At 47.3% G+C, this 19,401-nt stretch overlaps 1 protein-coding gene across 3 annotated transcripts in view; it reads left to right on the forward strand.

Annotated features, from left to right (window-relative positions):
- The window catches only part of CEP350 (centrosomal protein 350), a 72,648-nt gene extending 53,527 nt beyond the window's left edge, over positions 1–19,121 (forward strand). For 2 of the 3 annotated variants that reach the window (XM_040408475.1, XM_040408474.1), the window contains exons 29-38: positions 434–627; positions 1,823–1,970; positions 4,262–4,422; positions 5,254–5,381; positions 5,505–5,572; positions 11,834–13,095; positions 14,431–14,841; positions 14,934–15,080; positions 15,179–15,301; positions 18,696–18,880. In XM_040408475.1, coding sequence (XP_040264409.1) covers positions 434–627; positions 1,823–1,970; positions 4,262–4,422; positions 5,254–5,381; positions 5,505–5,572; positions 11,834–13,095; positions 14,431–14,841; positions 14,934–15,080; positions 15,179–15,301; positions 18,696–18,860 — 2,807 coding nt within the window. In that variant the 3' untranslated portion in view covers positions 18,861–18,880. Of the gene's footprint in view, positions 1–433; positions 628–1,822; positions 1,971–4,261; positions 4,423–5,253; positions 5,382–5,504; positions 5,573–11,833; positions 13,096–14,430; positions 14,842–14,933; positions 15,081–15,178; positions 15,302–18,695 lie in introns of all 3 variants that reach the window. The other variant, XM_040408473.1, reaches the window with a different exon arrangement.
- Positions 19,122–19,401: the final 280 nt, after the last annotated feature.

Here is a 19,401-nt window from a genome sequence, read left to right on the forward strand (position 1 = left end):
TCATGTGAAATTGGTGGAGATCTAATCGATGTGACCCTTGATGATTGTAAGAATGAAATGGAAGATAGACCGGTCAGGCCTCTGGCTGCTGTGTCCTCTGCTCCTTTATTGGGAATTCCCTTTATGGGTAATGGACTTCCATGGGCAGATCATGCAGAGTAAAGCCAACAAAGGCTGAAGTGGCACTGCATCTTCTGGTGCTGTTGCCAGTTCATTTTAGGAATTGGCGTGGTCAGGGTGCACCGCTGCCCCCAGCTTTAACCATGCAACACAGTGAGCGGGTGCGAGAATTATAGGTCAGAACATAACTTCTGATATACCAGTGAAAGCATTTTTTATTTTTTATTCTTAAGGAAATATTAGTCCTTTTCATTGCAGTTTATATTTTCAACATGGTTTCATGCTAAATAGGGTCATTTTCTTTCATCTTCAGACAAGAGAGTCAGGGATGGCTCCTCAGCCCAACCAAGTCCAACCATCCAGACCAGGACCTCTGTGAGTCCTCCTCCAGAGTATTTGTCTTCAGAAAGCATTGATCCATCAACCATTGCTGAACAAATCCATGAGCAGAGTGGGGAGCACGGTAGTATCTCTGAAGAGTTGAGTACATCTGGACCCAGCAAAATGGTAATTACGTTCTGCTAGTATTGTGGACACGGCCTGTCCATATGCGACTAATGGTCTACCTACACAGTGTCTGAAATAGAGAAGAAAGCCCTAGATGGATATCCTCCTGTAGATCCAGAGCTATGCCAATCAGCCTCTTAGGCACCCAAATTCTAGTGACATGGTTAAACAAGACAGTTTGCTTCACTTTAGTATGTGTTTCCTACATATTATTATATTCACACCTTCTTTTGTAAGTTAATCAGTTGCTAATGATCTGCAGCTACCAGTGTTGTTGAAACTTTTTTTTCAGCCTAAAACTCACATAACGCTCATCCCTTGTGGTGCTTTTTTGCATAACCATATGGCTTGTTTGCCATAGTGCTCTATATAATATTTTTTTTACAATTCAGCAGGGAAGAGCTCCTTTGGTACTACAATTAGACACACTTTTTAGCAAGAACAAGTGTCAGTCTCCCCGACTGCTTCTTTAATAGTGTGGCTCATACTGTGCTTTACCCAATCAATGAGAAAAGAGACACTTTTTAGCAAGGAAAAATCTTGCAAAAAAAAAAGTGCCTGCATCTTATAGTCTGCAGGAAGATGATACATTGGGTACCAGTGTACAGAAATGTTACTTTAAAGATGATAATGTGTTTGTGGTATGTGTATCAACTGTGCATGCAGCATGTGTGTTGCAGAGCTGTGTGTTTGTATCATGCGTGTGCTGCAGAGCTGTGTGTGCTTTTATAATGTCATGGACTTGGTAAAACAAATACTTAAAAATACATAAATAATATAGATAACACGTGACAGGAGACACCATTTACTTGGATAGATACATTTAATGAGGTAACAACATGCATTATTGCTGTTTGTTTCAGTGGTCAGAACATGACGCTAAAAGTAACGGTAGCTGACTATAAACTAAACACTCTCTACACTGCACAACCAAGGTTAGAGATCTTGACCCCTCCACTTCATTAAACTACCTGGGAAATTTTATTAAGTAGAAAATATATTTTTAAATTTGCTGTTGTCTAAACCTGATGTGCGTCTTATCATCCGATGAATCTTACAGTCGGAAAAATGTTCAGTTTGCCTAGTCCTGGCAGTAGACTGCTTGATCAGCAAGGCTTCTAGACTGTCTGCTTATAAAAATATATGTGAAGATAAAATGCTTTATAAAAGAAATTGTCTATGTATTTCTTTACAGTCTCCTCCAAGAACCAGCAAATCACCAGCCGACTTTGAGTCCAGCAAGGAAAGTATTAAAGCTGGGCGTCAGAAAATTCACATTACCCTTAGACCTCACCAGCTCTCTCACACCTGGTCTGAAGAATCGCTGTCCATGACACATTCAGGTAAGTGTCTTATCAGTTGCTTGGAGCTATTTACTGCTATTCACCACAGAAATTGCATTCATTAGTTCTGAAACCCACTGTTATCTTAAGGGTCTAATTCAAACCTTGTGGTTAATGGTCCCTTTACACGGGACAATGATCTAGCAGAATGTCGCGAAGGAAGCGTTCCTTCCCAACAATCTGCTTATCATTAGGGGAGGATATCTGTCCCCTCACATGCACTGATCGCTCCTGCCCATACTCTGGAGGAGATCGCTAATGCCATCGCTTTTCCCCATACTGTCTCCTTGTTTCCCGGCAGCAGATCGTGTTTACACAGCATGATCTGCTACTGGGAAACAATGATTTTTTGTACTGCACAAAAGATACAATTACCCTGATGAAGTGGTGGTGCATTTACACCGCAAGATCATCGCTAACGAGCATTAATAATAATGCTGGTTAGCGATGATCGTTTCAATTGTTGTCCTGTGTAAAGGGCCCATAAGGTGGGGTTAACCATACAAGATGATTAAAAATTAAAAAAACACATTTGAAGACCGCTTATGGCAGGTGTTTTTCCTATTGGTCAAACTTTAAATAAAGTATTTCCTCTGCAAAAGGCATGCATTTTGAATAATGACAAACCTCTGTTCAAACCTAGTTTTTGGCTGTGTCAGGAGTATTGTCTAATGTAGCACCCAGCACATACCAGTAGTGGTCTTTTGGCATACACTGTGCAGGTATATAATATACTACATAGTAAATCATAGTTCATATGCTTTTGTATGCAGACGTAAAGAAAAATATACTGTGCTGTCAGTGGCTGATGTAAAACACCAAGCATGCCTATACAGTTGTAAATATCAGAGGCTTTCATCGGAGGTATACGTCGAGGAATACTTCTGACTTGTACCTTTTGATGCAGCCAAAAACAAGATGTGAATAGGGCTTTTAAAATGGATTGCCAGATTCAGTAGTCTTTGACATTCTAGTAGGGTCCCCCACTCCACCAGTGCCGTCAGACCAGCCCTTCCATGTCCCCCGCTGCCGTCAGACCAGCCCTTCCATGTCCCCCGCTGCCGTCAGACCAGCCCCTCCATGTCCCCCGCTGCCGGCTGTCCCCCCTTCAGTGCCATGTCCCCCCTTCAGTGCCATGTCCCCAGCACCAGTGAAATAAAATACTTACCTTTCCTGTAGGGGTGCCGCTCCACAGTTCCTTCCTCTTCTTCTCTGCGCGCACACAGCGTCAGATCATAGTGCACGCTTATGTGCACTATGACCTGACGATGTATCAGGATCCAGTGCAGCGCGGTACGGGCTGGCAGGTGACCACGGAGCGGTAAGTAATAGCAAGCGCTTCACTCCCGCTCCGTGGTCACATGACACAAACGAATCCTTGATCCCAAAAATTTGCACTGAGGATTTTTTTGTGTCGAATTACTCGATTCAATGGTAATCGTTTCAGCCCTACACCAGTGTAAATATCCATTTATAGCAGCAAAAAAGTTGCTTCATCATTAACCCCATCCGCTCTGCATGTCCTTTATTTGACGGCGGTTGTCCCTGAGTACAGTGGGTGCCTTATCCGCCGAGTTTCTGCTGTTTTAAACAGCAGACACCAGTAACGCCGATCAGACATTTGCCCAAATAGCTCCCCCAGACTAAGATCAGGAGAGCTGTTCATACCTTGTGATAACCTCGGTCCCTCTGAAGGATCTGCAGCTACCACAGCTGTAGTTCTTATGGAGGCATGTGGGTGGCAGGGCTCCCTAGGAACATAGTGCAACTCTTATAGGCTGCAGTGGTAATTCATTGCAGTCTGTGGGACTTAAATGTCTAAAAGTAAAAAAATAAAAAAAATCTAATCTTCCCCCTTTCCCCATAATAAAAATCACTTATACCGCCACAACAAAACGCTTGTACTATTAAAATTTAAACATCTTTATCCCAAATGGAGAACGTTGTAAAGGAGGGGTTCAATTCCACCCCTTTTTTTTTTCCAGCTTCCCACTACATTATATCCAATATAAAATTACCGTATGCCTTTAGATAGTACAACTTTCAAAAAAAAAAAAAAAAAAAGCCTTCATACGGATATGTGAACCGAAAATCAAAAAAGCTATGGCTCCTGGATGGCAGGGAGTATGAAACAAAAATGCAAAAACTGAAAATTGTGTTGTCTTCAAGGGGTTAAAAAAATAAATAACATCCTTTTACTTTAAAATGTGTTTTGCTGGAAAATATATACCGTAGATATGCAGTCATGGGACAGAGAAAATACGTTTACACCTGACATTCGTATTTTTCAGAGGCTACATCAGATCAAAGTGACATTGAAGGCCGCATACGTGCACTAAAAGAAGAGCTTAAAAAACGTAAGTCTGTAGTGGAGAACTTAAAGAGGGAGCAAAGGAGAAGACAAAAAGAGAGACTGCGAGCACAGGAAGCCATATTACTTCAGCAACTTCAGGTAATGGCAAGTTCTGTCAAATAGTGGATATTAATTCTCATATGTTCGCTTTTCACTCATGTCAGTTGACAGAGGGCCTATAATGTGCATAAGGGTGGGTTCACACTTGCGTTAGGGTATTCCATTAACAGGGTTATAACGGAATATAATGTGATTCGTAAGACGGAATGCAAAACGGAAGCCCTTAAGAGGCATTCCATTTTGATCCGTCATTATAGAAGTCTATGGGCAGCATAACGGATCCATCTGGTTTCTATTATGCAGGATGGAAAGCAAAGTCCTGTCGACAGGAAACCAGACGGATCCGTTATGCTTTCCCATAGACTTCTATTATGATGGATCAAAACGGAATGCCTCTTAAAGTCATTTACGAATTCCGTTATAATCTGTTATAACGGAACCTATCACTGAATACCCTAACGCAAGTGGGAACCCGCCTTTAGTGATAAAAGTGAAGTTTTTTTATGAATACTTTGATGCGGAGACCTGATCTCTTGGAGCTACAAGCCCAGAGAAAACCTATACGGTGAAAAGTAGCCTGCGCTCCTCTCCATAGCACACTGGTCTTGGTGACGAATCAATTTTTTTAGGATCCTAAAAAAACCGGATCAGTCACCCATTGACTTTCAATGTATTTAGTGACCCGGTTTGTTCCGTTTCAATTTCACACAACCGCATCCTGATGTGTAATCAAAACTGAACCATTTTGGTCAGGGTTTGACCTCCTCTGCTGAATCTCAAAACCTGAAACCTAAACACATATGTGAAAGTAGCCTAATTGTGATATTATTGCACTCTTTTAATCCTCATTGTTTTTTCAACCACTTGCAGTCATATGATGAGTACATCCAGAAGACGCAAGCAGAACTGAGCGGTGAACAAGGCACAGTACCCAGTGTTAAAGGTGTGCAGAAACCATTCAGAGAGACAGTCCCCATAGGATCTGATTCTTTCCAGAGGTAAACAGTGATCAGTTGTTGTTTTTTTTTTTTTTCTTTACCTATGTTTGACTCCGGACCTAGGGTCTGTGTGTGTTCAGTGCACTTTTACTACATTGATACGACATTTTGATCTTTTCTTAGGACTGACAGCACACCATCCGATAAGGCTGAAAGTGAGCATATAGCAGAGATCAGCTCCAGGTCCAGGGGTAAGACATGTTCTGTGTATGATGTAGCGTTTCGTATCCACTATCATATTCTTTTTCTCGCCCATTTTCCTTGGGGGACACAGAAGACCTTGGGTATAGCTCATCTCCCTAGGAGGCGTGACACTAAGTGAAAACTGTTAAGCCCCTCCTCCACAGCTATACCCTCAGCCTGGAGAGAGAGACTGCCAGTTTTTGCTTAGTGTCCAAGGAGGCAAGAGACTGTTTTCTCCTTGTTGTTTAAATTTAGATTTTTACTTTTTTCTTTTTCTTCCAGACCATCAGGGACAACAGAGACGTACTAGACCTCTCTGTTTCTCCCGGGGTTGAGCTGCGCCAGTGCCGGTCATCCGCACTGCTGCCTCCCCCACAGAAGGCAAGGAGGACCAGGGCAGCCTAGCTCTCCCGCCAGCGCAAGGGTCGCCCGCACGCCAAGTCCCTCTTCCAGCGTCCTGCCACTACGGTGCCAGTAGCTGAAGGGGCGACCCTGCTGGAACGGACCGAGGGTGAAGACGGCTGATGGTGAGAGAGTGGCTCCTCCAGCCCTACGTTCGTCCCCCCCATCCCCGATCTCCTGCGTGCCTGACCCCCATACTGGTGCCTCTGGACCCTTCTGTCCCTGCTGGACCTACGCTGGCCCCTGGGGTGTCGCAGGGCGGCAATCTGCTCCCTCTCCTCCCCTCCTGGCCTCCATAGGACATTGCAGCTGGCCGTCTCCCCACCGCTAACTGCAGAATGCTGCAACATAGGTTCAGCCGCATTGCCTCCCTTCTGCCGGCATCCCTCCTCTATCCTCACGGGCACCCGGTCTCAGGGTCCCCCCCCCCCCCCCATCCCCTTACCGGTGCGCTGCTCAGGGCCAGGGGCCCGCTCCTGACGGCCGAGGCGTAGGGCCTCGCCTCCTGCCCGCAGAGTGGGCACCTGCGGCCGGCATGGACTTGAGCGCGATGCTCCAACATGCCCCGGCCGACCGTCGGTGCATTGTGGTCGACAGGGCGCCGCAAATTTTGGCCCAGGCTTCGCGGCTTGCTGGACCGCAATTCCGACGCTCCTTCCCGGGCCCCTGACTCTTCTGGCCCACAGGGTGGGCACCCGCGGCCGGTATGTACATGCTCCCTCTAGGTCCCGCCCGGTACCTCCCGGTCGGCCGGGCGACGCAAAAATTTAGGGCCCCGGCTTCGCGGCCTACTAGGCCGCAAAATTCCAGCCTCGGTTGGAGGGGGCGGGAACTTCTCCAGGCAGCGCCGACCCCCCCAGGCCGGATCTCTGTTAACCTTTTGGGTACAGGCCGGCTCCCATCTAGAGTAGACCCTCTAAGATCTGGGCTTCCTCATGGGCCTGTATGGCTGGCCCCTTTCCTGCCTCTCAGAGAGGCTGTGCCCCTGTATGGTGGCCCCCTTCCTGCCTCAGAGAGGCTGTGTTTAAAAAAAAATAACGAAATTCTTGTTGGCTGCGCAGGACGCTGCAGCCTGATCTCAGTAGTGCTGGCCGTATGTATGCCTCTTTCCATAGGCGGCATGTCGCGCTCCCCGGCTGCGGTGCTGGCCAGGTGCATGTTCCCCTTCTAGGCGGATTCTTGCCCTCTCCCGGGATACGGCGCTGGCCAAGTGCATGCCGCCCTTCCTATAGGCAGAATTCGTCACCCTCCAGTTACGGTGCTGGCCATGTGCATGACCCCCCTTCCTAGGCGGAATACTGCACTCTCCCTGGCTGCGGGCTGGCCTTGTGCATGACCCCCTTCTATAGGCGGAATACTGCACTCTCACCGGATACGGTGCTGGCCATGTGCACGACCCCCTTCCATAGGCGGAACGCTGCACTCACTGGATTCGCTGCCGGCTATATGCATGACCCCCTTCCGTAGGCGGAATTCTGCACTCTCGCTGGATTCGCTGCCGGCCATGTGCACGACCCCCTTCCATAGGCGGTATGCTGCACTCTCACTGGATTCGCTGCCGGCCTTGGGCATGCCTCCTTCCCTCAGGCGGCATACATACACTCACTGACTGGGGTTGTTCTCTCGCCGGTAAGTTGCTGGCCATGTGCATGACCCCCTTCCATGGCGGGGTGCGTGCACTCTCACTGGATCCGCTGCCAGCCATGTGCATGACCCCCCCCCCCCTTCCTTCCATGGGCGGTGTGCTGCACTCACTCGATTCGCTGCCAGCCATGGGCATGCCTCCTTTCCTCAGGCGGCATACATACACTCTCACTGACTGTGGTTGTTCTCTCGCCAGTATGTTGCTGGACATGTGCATGACCCCCATCCATGGCAGGGTGCTTGCACTCTCACTGGATGCGATGCTGGACATGTGCATGACCCCCCTTTCTGGCCGGAATACTGCACTCACCGGATACGTTGCTGGCCATGAGCATGGCCCTCTTCCATGGGTGGAATGCTTGCACTCCCATTGGATACGGTGCTGGTTTTGTGCATGACCACCCCTCATTCCATGGGCAGAATTTTGCACGCTCACGAGACTCACGGCTGTCCTTGTATATGCTGTGCTGGACTCGTACATGTCCCCCTTCATTGGCGGAGTAGTTGCACTCTCAGGGGGACATGCACAGGGTTATCCTAGCATTGTGATTGTGCAATAATCCACCCAACACCGAAATTCGGTGTTGGGTGGATTATTGCACAATCACTTAATGCTAGGATAACCCTGTCCATGTCCCCCTTTCACTAGGCGGACCTCCTGCGTTCCTGCTGGATACTGTGCTGCCATGTGCATGGCCCCCTTCTGGGCGGAATATGGGATGTCCTACTTCTCTGAAGTTGGTACTGGCCTTGGGCATCACCCCCTTTTGGGGCGGGCCTTTGCACTCTTGCCGACTGCAGTGTTTGCCAGGTACATTTCCCCCCTTTCTTGGCGGACTGCTTGCGTTCCATCGCATACCGTACTAGTCTTGTGCATAACTCCCTTCCAGGCTGCACTTTGCACTTCCGTAGATACTGTGGGACTCTGTGGCTGGCCCCCTTCGCTGAGTGACTATTTTGCAGTGAGCGGACGTTCTTGTGCGCTCTGTGCGTTTTTTGGGCCGTGTATGCCTTCTCCTCCCGTAGGTGGGTTGGCCTTCTCACTGCTTACGGGGCTGCTCGTACGTATGCCTCCCTTCCTCCTGCGACATACTTGTTTCTCTTGGGATACGATGCTTGCCGCATGCCTTGCACTCTTCTCTGAAGAGATCATTCTGCTTCCACCTGACCCGGACGGGCTCTACTTGCTCTCTACTGCACCGAGCTAGGCGGTACTCATTCTCGGGTTTGGATTGTATATTGCGGTTCCGTTGTGACGGTATCCACCATGTTCGTTGGCCCTTCCACCTGGGGAGTGTTCGTGGTTCCTAGATGCGTACCCATTCGTCCTCCCACAGCATTGCTTCCCTGCGCAAGCGGTCACATGGACGAGAGTGCTGTCTGCAGCGCCCCTCGAATTCTACGTTGGCTCTGGTGGGACTACGGTTCCCTCACCTACTACCATTCTCTCATCTTCGGATGTGGTGTGATATGAGTCCTTCCTATGGGCGCCCTCTGCACTTTAGTGCCGCTCTGCTGCCAAGTTCGGGCCGCTCTTCTTTGGCGGGTCACCCAACTTCTCTTGGGTGCTTCGGTTATGCCAGGTCCGGGGGACCTCCACCTTGGGTTCTTCAGGGTATTCGCCTTCTGCGAGGCGGTGAGCCGGGCGTCTCACAGAGTAGCAGGTGTTCTGCTTTTGAGCTGTCCTACTATGACTTCCCTGTTACCCACTCCTCCTTTCGTTTGGATGGTGTTATACCGGCCTCTCTCGACTGCTTTTTCTCGCCGGCTTTGTTTTGGCTCCCACTCGGGGCATATCACTCCGATGTGGCTTCTGCCCCGGCCAGGCTTCAGAGGCTGTTCCTTCACTGCCCTCCCCTCTGGGGAGAGCATGGTTGTTCACTTGGATGGTTCCGGTGTTCCTTGTGGCCTCGGACCGTCTCCCTCGTTCACACTGGCTGTACTAGCTGTGTGCCTATTTACCGGGTCTACCGCGTTCTGTCCTCCCGCTGGGTGCAGATTGCTGGAGGTTGGTTTTAAAGTCAGTATAAAACGGAGTCTGCTTATATAGAACCTACCAGTAGCCATTTGGCTCCAGGAGAAGTATATGGTGGGCTCAGCATGCATGTTGGTACTTGTATCCCTGGATCCGATGAAAGCTGTAATGGCTGTGTGGCTATCATGGCCCATAAACAGGTAGGAAATAGTGTTAGCGACCACTCCATAGAGGCGACCTTGACGTGGTGAGTGGCTTATTACGCTTTGGCCAAAATGTACACCAATGCCTCATCCAGCATAGAGTCAGGGCAGAATGCTGGTTGCAGAGTGCTATCACATTTGTATTTTGCGTTTGTATATGTATTTCGCCATAGTGATGTGCACCACATACAGGGTTGTGCTGACTCAATCACCCACATTTTTTTTGGGGTGCAGATTGCGTTTTCCATTCTAGGCGATGGTCCTGTTGTGGACTTACCTTCTCGGTAACTTGGGAGAACTACACTTCGGTCAAGATTGTCCATAGATCTCACACACCGGGACTGTAGAACCCCTTCCTCTGGTGGCAACATCAACATGGACTTTAGCCTGTCTTGTCCTGGCATCTGTCGGATGCTGGGCGGACCCCTTCGGTTCCTTCCGTCTGTCCTTCTGCTCCCCCAATCCGGGTGGATACGGGACGACGTTGCTCGGGGGGCCGACGGGACCAGTTTTGCCGGACTCTTCTGCCCGTGTTGCTGGTCTGCGTCTGATCACATTGTTTTTTTTTCTTTCTTTCTTTTCCCGCTTGCCCAGGCGATTTCAGCGGGCAGGCTAGTGTTCGCTCCCGGCCATGCTTCGTCCAGGATCTATTGTCGGACTTGGAGTTCTTACCTGGGGTTCTGTGGGAAGCTGGGCATTCCCCCACTATGCGTTTCTCTCCCCATGGTTCTGTCCTTCTCCAGTCCAGGCCTGGACCTGGGACTGGGACTCTGTTCCTTCAAGTGTCGGCGCTGTCATCCTCTTCCAGCTTTCCCTGGCCCCTCTTGGGCCTGTCAAGACCTTCTTCCACGGAGTGGCTCTTTGGTTCTTCTGTACCGTCCCCCGGTACCGCCCTGGGAACTACATACTGAGCTCTCGGCGCTCCAAGCTTTGCCTTGGAGCCGTTACAGAAGTTCTCTCTACTTCCTCTGTCCTGTACGGTTGTGTTTCTGTAGCCATCGTGTCTCTCAGACGGGTGTCTGAATGGCGGCCCTTCTTGTTCCGAGCCTTCTGTCCTTCCCCAGGACAGGGCTGTTCTCCATGCCGTCCCTTCGTTCCTTCTGCAGGTGGTATCTGCTTTGCATCTCAACGAGGCTATCGTCCTCCCCTTTCCACCCCCGGGAACGGACACTTCACCGATTGGACTTTGTTTGGGCCTTGCAGTTTTACTTGGAGATCACCGACTCTTGTCGACGCTCGGACTCTTGTGGTTCCAGGAGGTCCGCGCAAAGGTTTGACGGCCTCCAGGGTGGCTTTCCTCCGCTTCATCAGAATGGCTATTGCTGAGGTTACCGCACCAAGGGCAGGGTTCCGCTTTTGGTGTCACCGTTCATTTCACCAGAGCGGTCGGTGCCTCCTGGGCCGGAGGCATTGGGCTTCGGACGCGCAATTGTGCAAGGCGGCCACCGGTCTTCCTTGCACGCCTTACCAAGTTCTACAGGGTGCATACTCGGGCTCCGGCTGATGCTGCCTTGGGCCGCCTGGGTTTGCAGGCGGCGGTTCATTGATGCCTTCGGGTGCTTCGCCTTGGAGCTGTGGTCCCCCGCCCCCGCCCCCCTCCTTAGACTGCTCCAAGGTCTTCTGTGTCCCCCAAGGAAAATGGGCGAGAAAACTAGATTTTTGTATAACTTACCAGTAAAATCTCTTTCTCGCTCTTCCTTGGGGGACACAGCACCCACCCATTCATTGTTTTTTTTTCTACACGGTTTCCAGACTTGGTTTACCCCGTTGGGTAGTTGGCTTGTTGGTTCCACTTGTTGGACATTGCCTTTTCTCACTACTTGGACACGCAACTGGCAGTCTCTCTCTCCAGGCTGAGGGTATAGCCGTGGAGGATGGGCTTAACAGTTTTCACTTAGTGTCACGCCTCCTATGGAGATGAGCTATACCCAAGGTCTTCTGTGTCCCCCAAGGAAAGAGCGAGAAAGAGATTTTACTGGTAAGTTATACAAAAATCTCTTTTTTTGTGTCCTTTTTTTAAAAATGTTTTCTGTTTTGTCCAACAGAAAGCACAAAACCTGAAAAATCTGTGGCCAGTAGAAAGGAAGATGGGACTGAGAGTGTCCATGATAAATATGTCCCTTTCTCGGCCAAAGAAGATTCCCCCAGTGCTGTTCCTCCTTCTCCCACAGTCAGGGAGGCTTTATTATCAGCACAGGACAGTCCTGCGTCAAGCATCCAATCGGAGATCCCTGAAGACATGTTGGACGCTCAGAGCTATAGATCTGTCTCACCACTTCCAGCCTTGGACCTTAAAATATTGAGTGAAACCCCAGAGGAAAATGTTTCTCCTCATAGGGATCTCTCTTACTCTGAAGATTTTGAGACGTCTACAGCCTTTAAATATTCAATGTCTGAAACGCCTCGTGAAGAATTAGATGTTTCGTACTCTACTACACCAGGAAGGGATATACCTGGCGAGGGGTTTTATGAGCAAGAGGATGAACGCAGGGAGTTTAAATCACCAAGTCCTACTCTCCAAGCAATCACAGAATTGAAGCCTCCCTCACAAGAAATTCATTATGTTAATGAAACCAGTGACCCTCTTGCAGAATTTAAGCTAGGAGATAGAGTCTTGGTGAGTGGAGTGCAGCCTGGCACGCTTCGTTTTAAAGGGGAAACCTTGTTTGCTGATGGTGTGTGGGCTGGGGTGGAGCTTGACAAGGCCGAAGGCAACAATGATGGATCACTCGGAGGCAGTCGTTATTTTGTTTGTTCACCCCTACATGGAATATTTGCACCACCTCAAAAGATTGCATTGCATTTACTTGAGGAACATGAACCTCCAGTAGAAGACACACACAACGTGGAAACCTCTCTTAAACCCAAGGAACAGTTTGATGACGAAACCCCCTTAATTGATGACTTTGAACCAAACGGCTCAACGAGGACCCCTTTAAAAAGCACTGAGTCTAGTGTTTCCGAGTCACACAGTACATTGATAGAACAAGAGTTGCAGGAGGGTCTGCCCACAGACACCCCTCTTCCTGATGAAGGAACCCACAAGTCAAGAACACCTCTACTGGAGCAGACTGAAAAGTATAGCGAGGCTAGATTTAAAAAACGAGCACCAGAAGAAGTAAGCACACTGACGGACAGTCTTCTACAAGTCTGTTTGAAGGATACAGTTTCTTACCTCCAAAGTATACAGAAACAAAGGGCACAGAAAATTCAACAAAGCAATCAGGAGCTGCACAGCGCTGAAGTCGTTAGTGGCCTGCACAAAGAGGGAGACGCAAGCGCAAAACAGAATGAATGCCAAAAGCTGGTCAGTAGTTCGAGAGATTTATGGGAGCCTATGACACAACATTTAGATGTGGGGTATCTGAGGAAGTGAATAAAGCTGCTTAAAAAACATAAAATTAAAATAAAATTTAGCCAAGAAGGTAAAACACTCAAACAGTTAAAGGGGTTATCCTTCAAAAAGTAATGACCTATCCTCAGGATAGCTGTTTCAAGGAGCCTTGATGCTCACCGGTGCTCTGGTGAGTGTTATGGCCTCCCGGGCGCTTACCAAGCACAGCTTGAATGGAGCTGAGCTGCAACTAGGCCATGTGACCGATATACGGTGGCGTCACTGTCCAACAGCTGATCTCCTGGGGGTCGGACCCCTGCAGATGTGATATTGATGACCTATCCGGAGATAGGTCATCAATATCTTCTCCTGGGTTTCCCCTTTAAGTTTCAGCATGATAGACTATATTTGCTAACTAGCTCAAAACTTTTAAAGCAACCAATCACAGTGGTGCATTCTTTTATTCATTTTTAGTCTACCTGCACACAATGCAGTTTTTCTGTGCAGATTCTCATGCTGAAAAAAACACCACGTAATATGGTACCAGAAATTTCACAAATTTCATGTGCACTATGCCTCTTCCTTCCGTGTGGAAATTAACCTGCCATGCAGATTTTGAAATCCACAGAATGTCAATTCTGTGTGCACATTACACCCTTCCAATGAGAGGGTGAGATCTGCAGCAAAACAAGATCAAATGCACACAAAAAAACGCAAATAACACATGCGTTTTGTTTGTGCAGAAATCCACAAGGCCCTCGTGTGCAGGTAGCCTGAATGGGTGTTCCAACACCATGAAAATTTTGTTTTGTTTTTTACAAACAAGAGAAAATGGTATAAAATAACAAACTGAGTAACACCTTTCCAGTCCCCTGCTGATCCCCTGCCAACGCATCCTTGGTCGCCCGCCAGTCTTGGTTTACCAGCTCCAGCAATGACATGGCAGGTTGACATTTGACTACTGCAGGCACTGAACAGAGACTGGCAGAGGACCAAGGAGTCCTCTGCATGGGAGGGGCAGAGGATTGTTAAGCTGAGTATTCCTCCTTTTTGATTTTGATTTTATTTCTCTTGTCAACTTTTTGTAAAAAGAACATTTAATGGGGTTGGAAAAAGATGAGTTAAGCTGTGATTAGTTGCTATGGGCAACAAGACTAGTTCTCTTTTAAGACCTATGTATATCATGGCCAAATGGGTTCCTTTTGTCTTTCGGAATGTGATAATAGTGTAAAATGCTGGGGATTTGTTTTCTACTCCGTCTAATATTGCTGCTCGTTAAATGTCTTCTTTTTTTTTTTTTTTATATAGCTATCTTTACAAGAATCATTTGGTGAAAACCGTGTGACCGAATTTGAGCCAAGCCGTAACATCTTTTCCATCCTCGGGGATGAACCGGATTGGTTTGATGAGGATTTTGGACTGAGCAGTCGTAAAAGCCAACAGCTTGAACTGGAACGTGCTCTATCCTCCGGTCCGGTGTCAGAGCTCCAAACGTTGGCATCTCACCCTGAACCATCACCAAAGTCTGTTCAACCAGTGTCCCCACCAGAGCCCATCTTTGCTGTTCCTCACACTGTGGCAGAGGTGGAGCAGCTGGTGGAGGTGGCAGCGGATAAGTTGTGGGAATGGAAGCAGCTGAGTGGAGACCTTGAGGGGATCCGAAACGCGTTCATCCTTAACGAGGAGGAAGAGAGCCTAGCATACTGTGCCTATAAAGAAGTATGCCTTCATAATCAGTTTCCAGTCAAATCCAGCTAAGTTTTTAAATGGTATCATATACATTTATGCTGTTTTTTCTTTCTTCTCTACAGATGTTGTTTGACCTGACTTTGTATATATTTGAAGAGGTATGTTCTCCAGATCCTCGAGGTTCTCAGCCTCCATGGAAGAAACCGCTTAGGGTTACTCCGTCTTACTCTCGCCGAGTTAGAGATCACAGTAACATAAAGGAAGTAAAGGTAATAATCTTGGATTTGGAAGTTGATGTCTAATTATGTTTTATAGTATTTTTCTTGTTCATGATCCAAACTGAGTTGTTTTTTTTTGTTTTCTTTAGGCATTTCTAACAAGCGAAGTTCTTAATCTCTTAAACCTAAGGAAAGAGGATAACCCTAAAACAGACTGGCAGAGGATGATGAAGTTTGGAAGGAAAAAGAGAGACAGAGTAGATCATATATTGGTAAAGTACTAAATATCAAAACATTACATGCAATTGGTTTTGCTGTCACAAAAGCACCTTTGGCTACTTTCACACTAGCGTCGGGGCTCTGCTTGTGAGCTCCGTTTGAAGGCTCTCACAAGCGGCCCCCGAACGCATCCATCCAGCTACCAATGCATTCTGAGTGGATGCGGATCCGCTGAGAATGCATCAGTCTGGCAGCGTTCAGCCTCCGCTCAGCTTGCAGCATTTGCTCCTGATGAAATGCATATTTAATGCATAGAAACGCGTAGAGCTTAGACCATCAAGGATAGGGGAGGACTATCATAGCTCCAGACACACCAAGTGGAGCTAACTGGTTGCCCGCACCTTATCCTGCACCTGTACTATGTTAGTGCAGTGAATGTCTGCGCGCTGACATTCACTGTTAGAAGAGATACCTGGTGTTTCGGTACCAGGCATATACCTTGATAGTACTAGTTACCCAGGCTCAACCTCCTGCACCTGTGGTATCTTAGCCCCCTTAGTGTTGGTGGGTTTTATTATGGGATTCACCGTTCGCCACATGGTGGCTTTTGTGCCGCCTGTGTGGCTGTTCTAGGTGAGGCCCCACAAATGAGTGTAGATTTACGTTGCTGCTTTTTGCAGTGATCTAGTAGATACCCCTTTATTCTAACAAAATAAGTTAATAAAATATTTATTATTTTGTTTTAGCGTCCTATTCTCACTTATATTTGTGAAATAAACGTTTTCACCATATCCTTTTGTTCACCTGGGAGATAAGCCACCGCCTCAAGTGCCGGGCAGCATCTTTCTTAACTCTTCCTATTAAATACACATTCGGCCGAGCAAAACGTGTATGTTTGAGAGAGTCAGGAGAGATGGCGCTCGGCCAAACGATCATTGGGCCTACAGCTATTGAATGTGTGTGACCGCCATATGTCATCAGAGATTATACCGTACAAGTCTACGAGATACATGGATTGCCACATGCTACATAGTAGCTCTTAGACGCAAACGTTCAAGACAATGTTTACTATACAATTGTGACATAAAAAAAGTTGACTTTTTGCTTCAATTGCCACTTTTAAAAAGTGGTGTGAAAATTGGGCTGGGCTTAACGGGAGGGATGTGGCCTCCTGAGGCCCACCAGATTTACTATCGATTAGGGCTCATGCACATGAACGTATTTTTTGCGGGTCAGATGCTGGACCAAGTGACTTCAATGGGGCCAGCACACCGTGTGCAATCCGCATCTGTATGTCCGTTCCTTGGCATCTGCAAAAATATAGACTATGTCCTGTTCTTGTCCGCATTACAGACAATGATGGGACTGTTCTGTTATGGGCCAGCCGTTCCGTTCCACAAAATGTGGAATGTACACAGACGGTCCGTGTTTTGCGGATCGCAAAACGGGCTACAGTCATGTGCATGAGCCCTTACGCCGATAGTTCAGATCTACACCAGACTGGAGTTTGTAACGCTAGTCTTGGTGTATCTCCCCCAGTATCTCTCAAGGGAGTATCCCTTTTTTTTTTTTTTTTTTTTTTTTTTTTTTTCAGCCAGGAGTTGATAATTGTACTTCTCCTTTTATGTGTCTATAAAGTAGGTCACTTAGAAGTAATTACAGCGGGTGCACACTAGTAAATGTTGTTTGAAAACATTTGTAGCATTGTAATGTGATTATATCATCCGTAAAGGTTTCGCTGTGGGCAGGGATTCCACGTTTTCCTGCATGGGGAATTGAGCCTATAAAAGCTGCTTTATGTAACTGGGTGCTGTTGATATGATGTAAATGCAGATGTAACCTCTACATTAAAGCAGATCTGTTATCAGATGATGCTGTCCTTTTAATTGGCAGCATGTTATCATTACTGTTCCAATGAAGCATTATGCACAATAGCAGAAAAATATATTGTAGAAGAAACAAATATAGTTGGTGGGTGTGCGATATTTAAGGGGATAACCAGATTTACTGTATTTCCTTTCATTGGCTACCGTACAAACGGCACTATTTTTTGTGCCCTTTGTTCTAATAGCCCATCAGACCTGTCATGTTGTTATGCCTCCCTTGAATAGGGCCACATACTTGGGAGACAGATTTGCGTTAAGGTCCCCTTTGCACATTAGGTACTTGTGGACTGATGTAAGGTGTTTAACAAACTTGCATATCAAAAGGAAGGCAGTATCTATTCATTCCTATGAGACTGACCTCTTCTAGGAATGAACAGAGATACTGGCCTCCTGTCCGCAAACGAGACGCTGTCCTGGGTGCTAGGTAAACCAACTTTACATGAGTTAAAGGGGTTGTGCAGTGTCTGGATATTGATGACCTATCCTCATGATAGGTCATTAATATCAGATTGGTGGGGGTCCACCTCCTAGCAGCCCCACCGGTCAGCTGTTTGAAGGGCCGTGTCGCTGGTGTGAGCGCTGCGTCCTCTTCATTGTTTACCTGCACACCCTGAAAATGCAAAATAAGGCCCAATTAACATGACCAAATTTTTTGTCCGCATCCGAGCCACATTTTACGCTGATCGAATGCAGACCCGTTCTTTTCTATGGGGCCACAAGAATAATGTCCATTCCGCGGCCCCACGAAAAAACATAGAACATGTTACAATAGGTCTACAAAAAAACGCATGCCATACGGACGTGTTCTGTATTTTTTTGTGGACCACAAAGTACATATGGCTGTGTGAATGCACTCTAATTTGCAGGCAGCATGTTAAAGCGCAGGAGGAACTGAACAGATTGATTATATACAGGAAAAACGTGGATGGATCCGGCACTCGGATAAACACAAATTCCTTTATTGACTCAGAACATAGTACAAAAATATTAAAACCACTCTCGCATACGTGTTTCGGGCATGAGGAAGGACTTGCATGCCCGAAGCGCATAAGCAACTGTAGAAAAAAAAATGTTAAAAACCACTATGTTCTGAGTCGATAAAGGAATTCATTTTTATGAGTGTGGAATCCATCCACGTTTTTTATGCATTGTTCCGGGTTGCCAGCCCAGATCGTGTGCACCATACCTGCATGGAGGTGAGCTGATCCAAATCTCTCTCAGATTGATATGTAGTTTTTTGTGGAAACAAAAATTCAGTAAAACTTCTAGCCTTTGAAGTCCAGGAGGCGGTCCTCTCAGTGATTGACAGCTATCTCTATATACAGTCATAGAGGGAAGACTGTCTGTCAATCACTGATAGGACCGCCTCCTGGACTTCAAAGCCTAGAAGGAGCAGGAATTTAAATGAATGAAATACAAGTTTTACTGAATCTTCTCCCAGAAAACTTTGTCAATCTGATCTGTAACCTGCTGCCCATCAGCCCAGACACCATGTTCAGCGTGACGGGTTCCTCTTAGGCATTTTGCATACTGAGACTTTTATTTTTTTTCTCTTTGACAGGTACAAGAACTGCATGAGGAAGAGGCACAGTGGGTGAACTATGATGAAGATGAGCTGTTTGTAAAAATGCAGTTGGCTGATGGAATATTTGAGGCCTTAATACGTGACACCATACAGGTTCTCCAGGGTATCCAGAACAAGAAGAATCCAACCCTCCATGTGTGAATGAATGAACGCTTGCCAGGTCCCAATGGCTACAGTAATGCTGGAGGCACAAGGGAAAAGAGGCACTGGCCTGGACTGCCCCTGAAAAAGCAAGCCAGACTCTGACACGTAAACCTTGTCCTCTGATCAGAGAAAGTAAGAAAAGAAGTAGATCTGCAACCAGAAAGGAAAGGTCTGGACTCTGCTTCAGCCAACCTTTTACTGTTGGTCTGGACTTGGATTTTAAATTATTAATGGATTTTTACGGATCATAACTAGAAGAGGCTCACGCACATGGCCACAGTCCGTTTTTTAACCGATACGGTTCTGTACATGAGGCCTTAGCCCCATAAAAAACGTAATGGAGCAGTGCTGTGCATGTGTGGACCCCTGTTCCTTTCAAAGGGGAAACACACAGGTAAGTTCAAGGCAACTGAAGGGCTCATGCACACGGCCATTGCCAATCACTTGGCTGGGTCCGCAATCCGGAAGGTGCGGAACGGAGGCACGGAAGCACTACGGAGTGCTTCCGTGCAGTTTCTGTCCATGCCTCTGCGCCACA

Source organism: Bufo bufo, chromosome 9 (genome assembly GCF_905171765.1).
Source record: "Bufo bufo chromosome 9, aBufBuf1.1, whole genome shotgun sequence".
Lineage (NCBI taxonomy): Eukaryota > Metazoa > Chordata > Amphibia > Anura > Bufonidae > Bufo > Bufo bufo.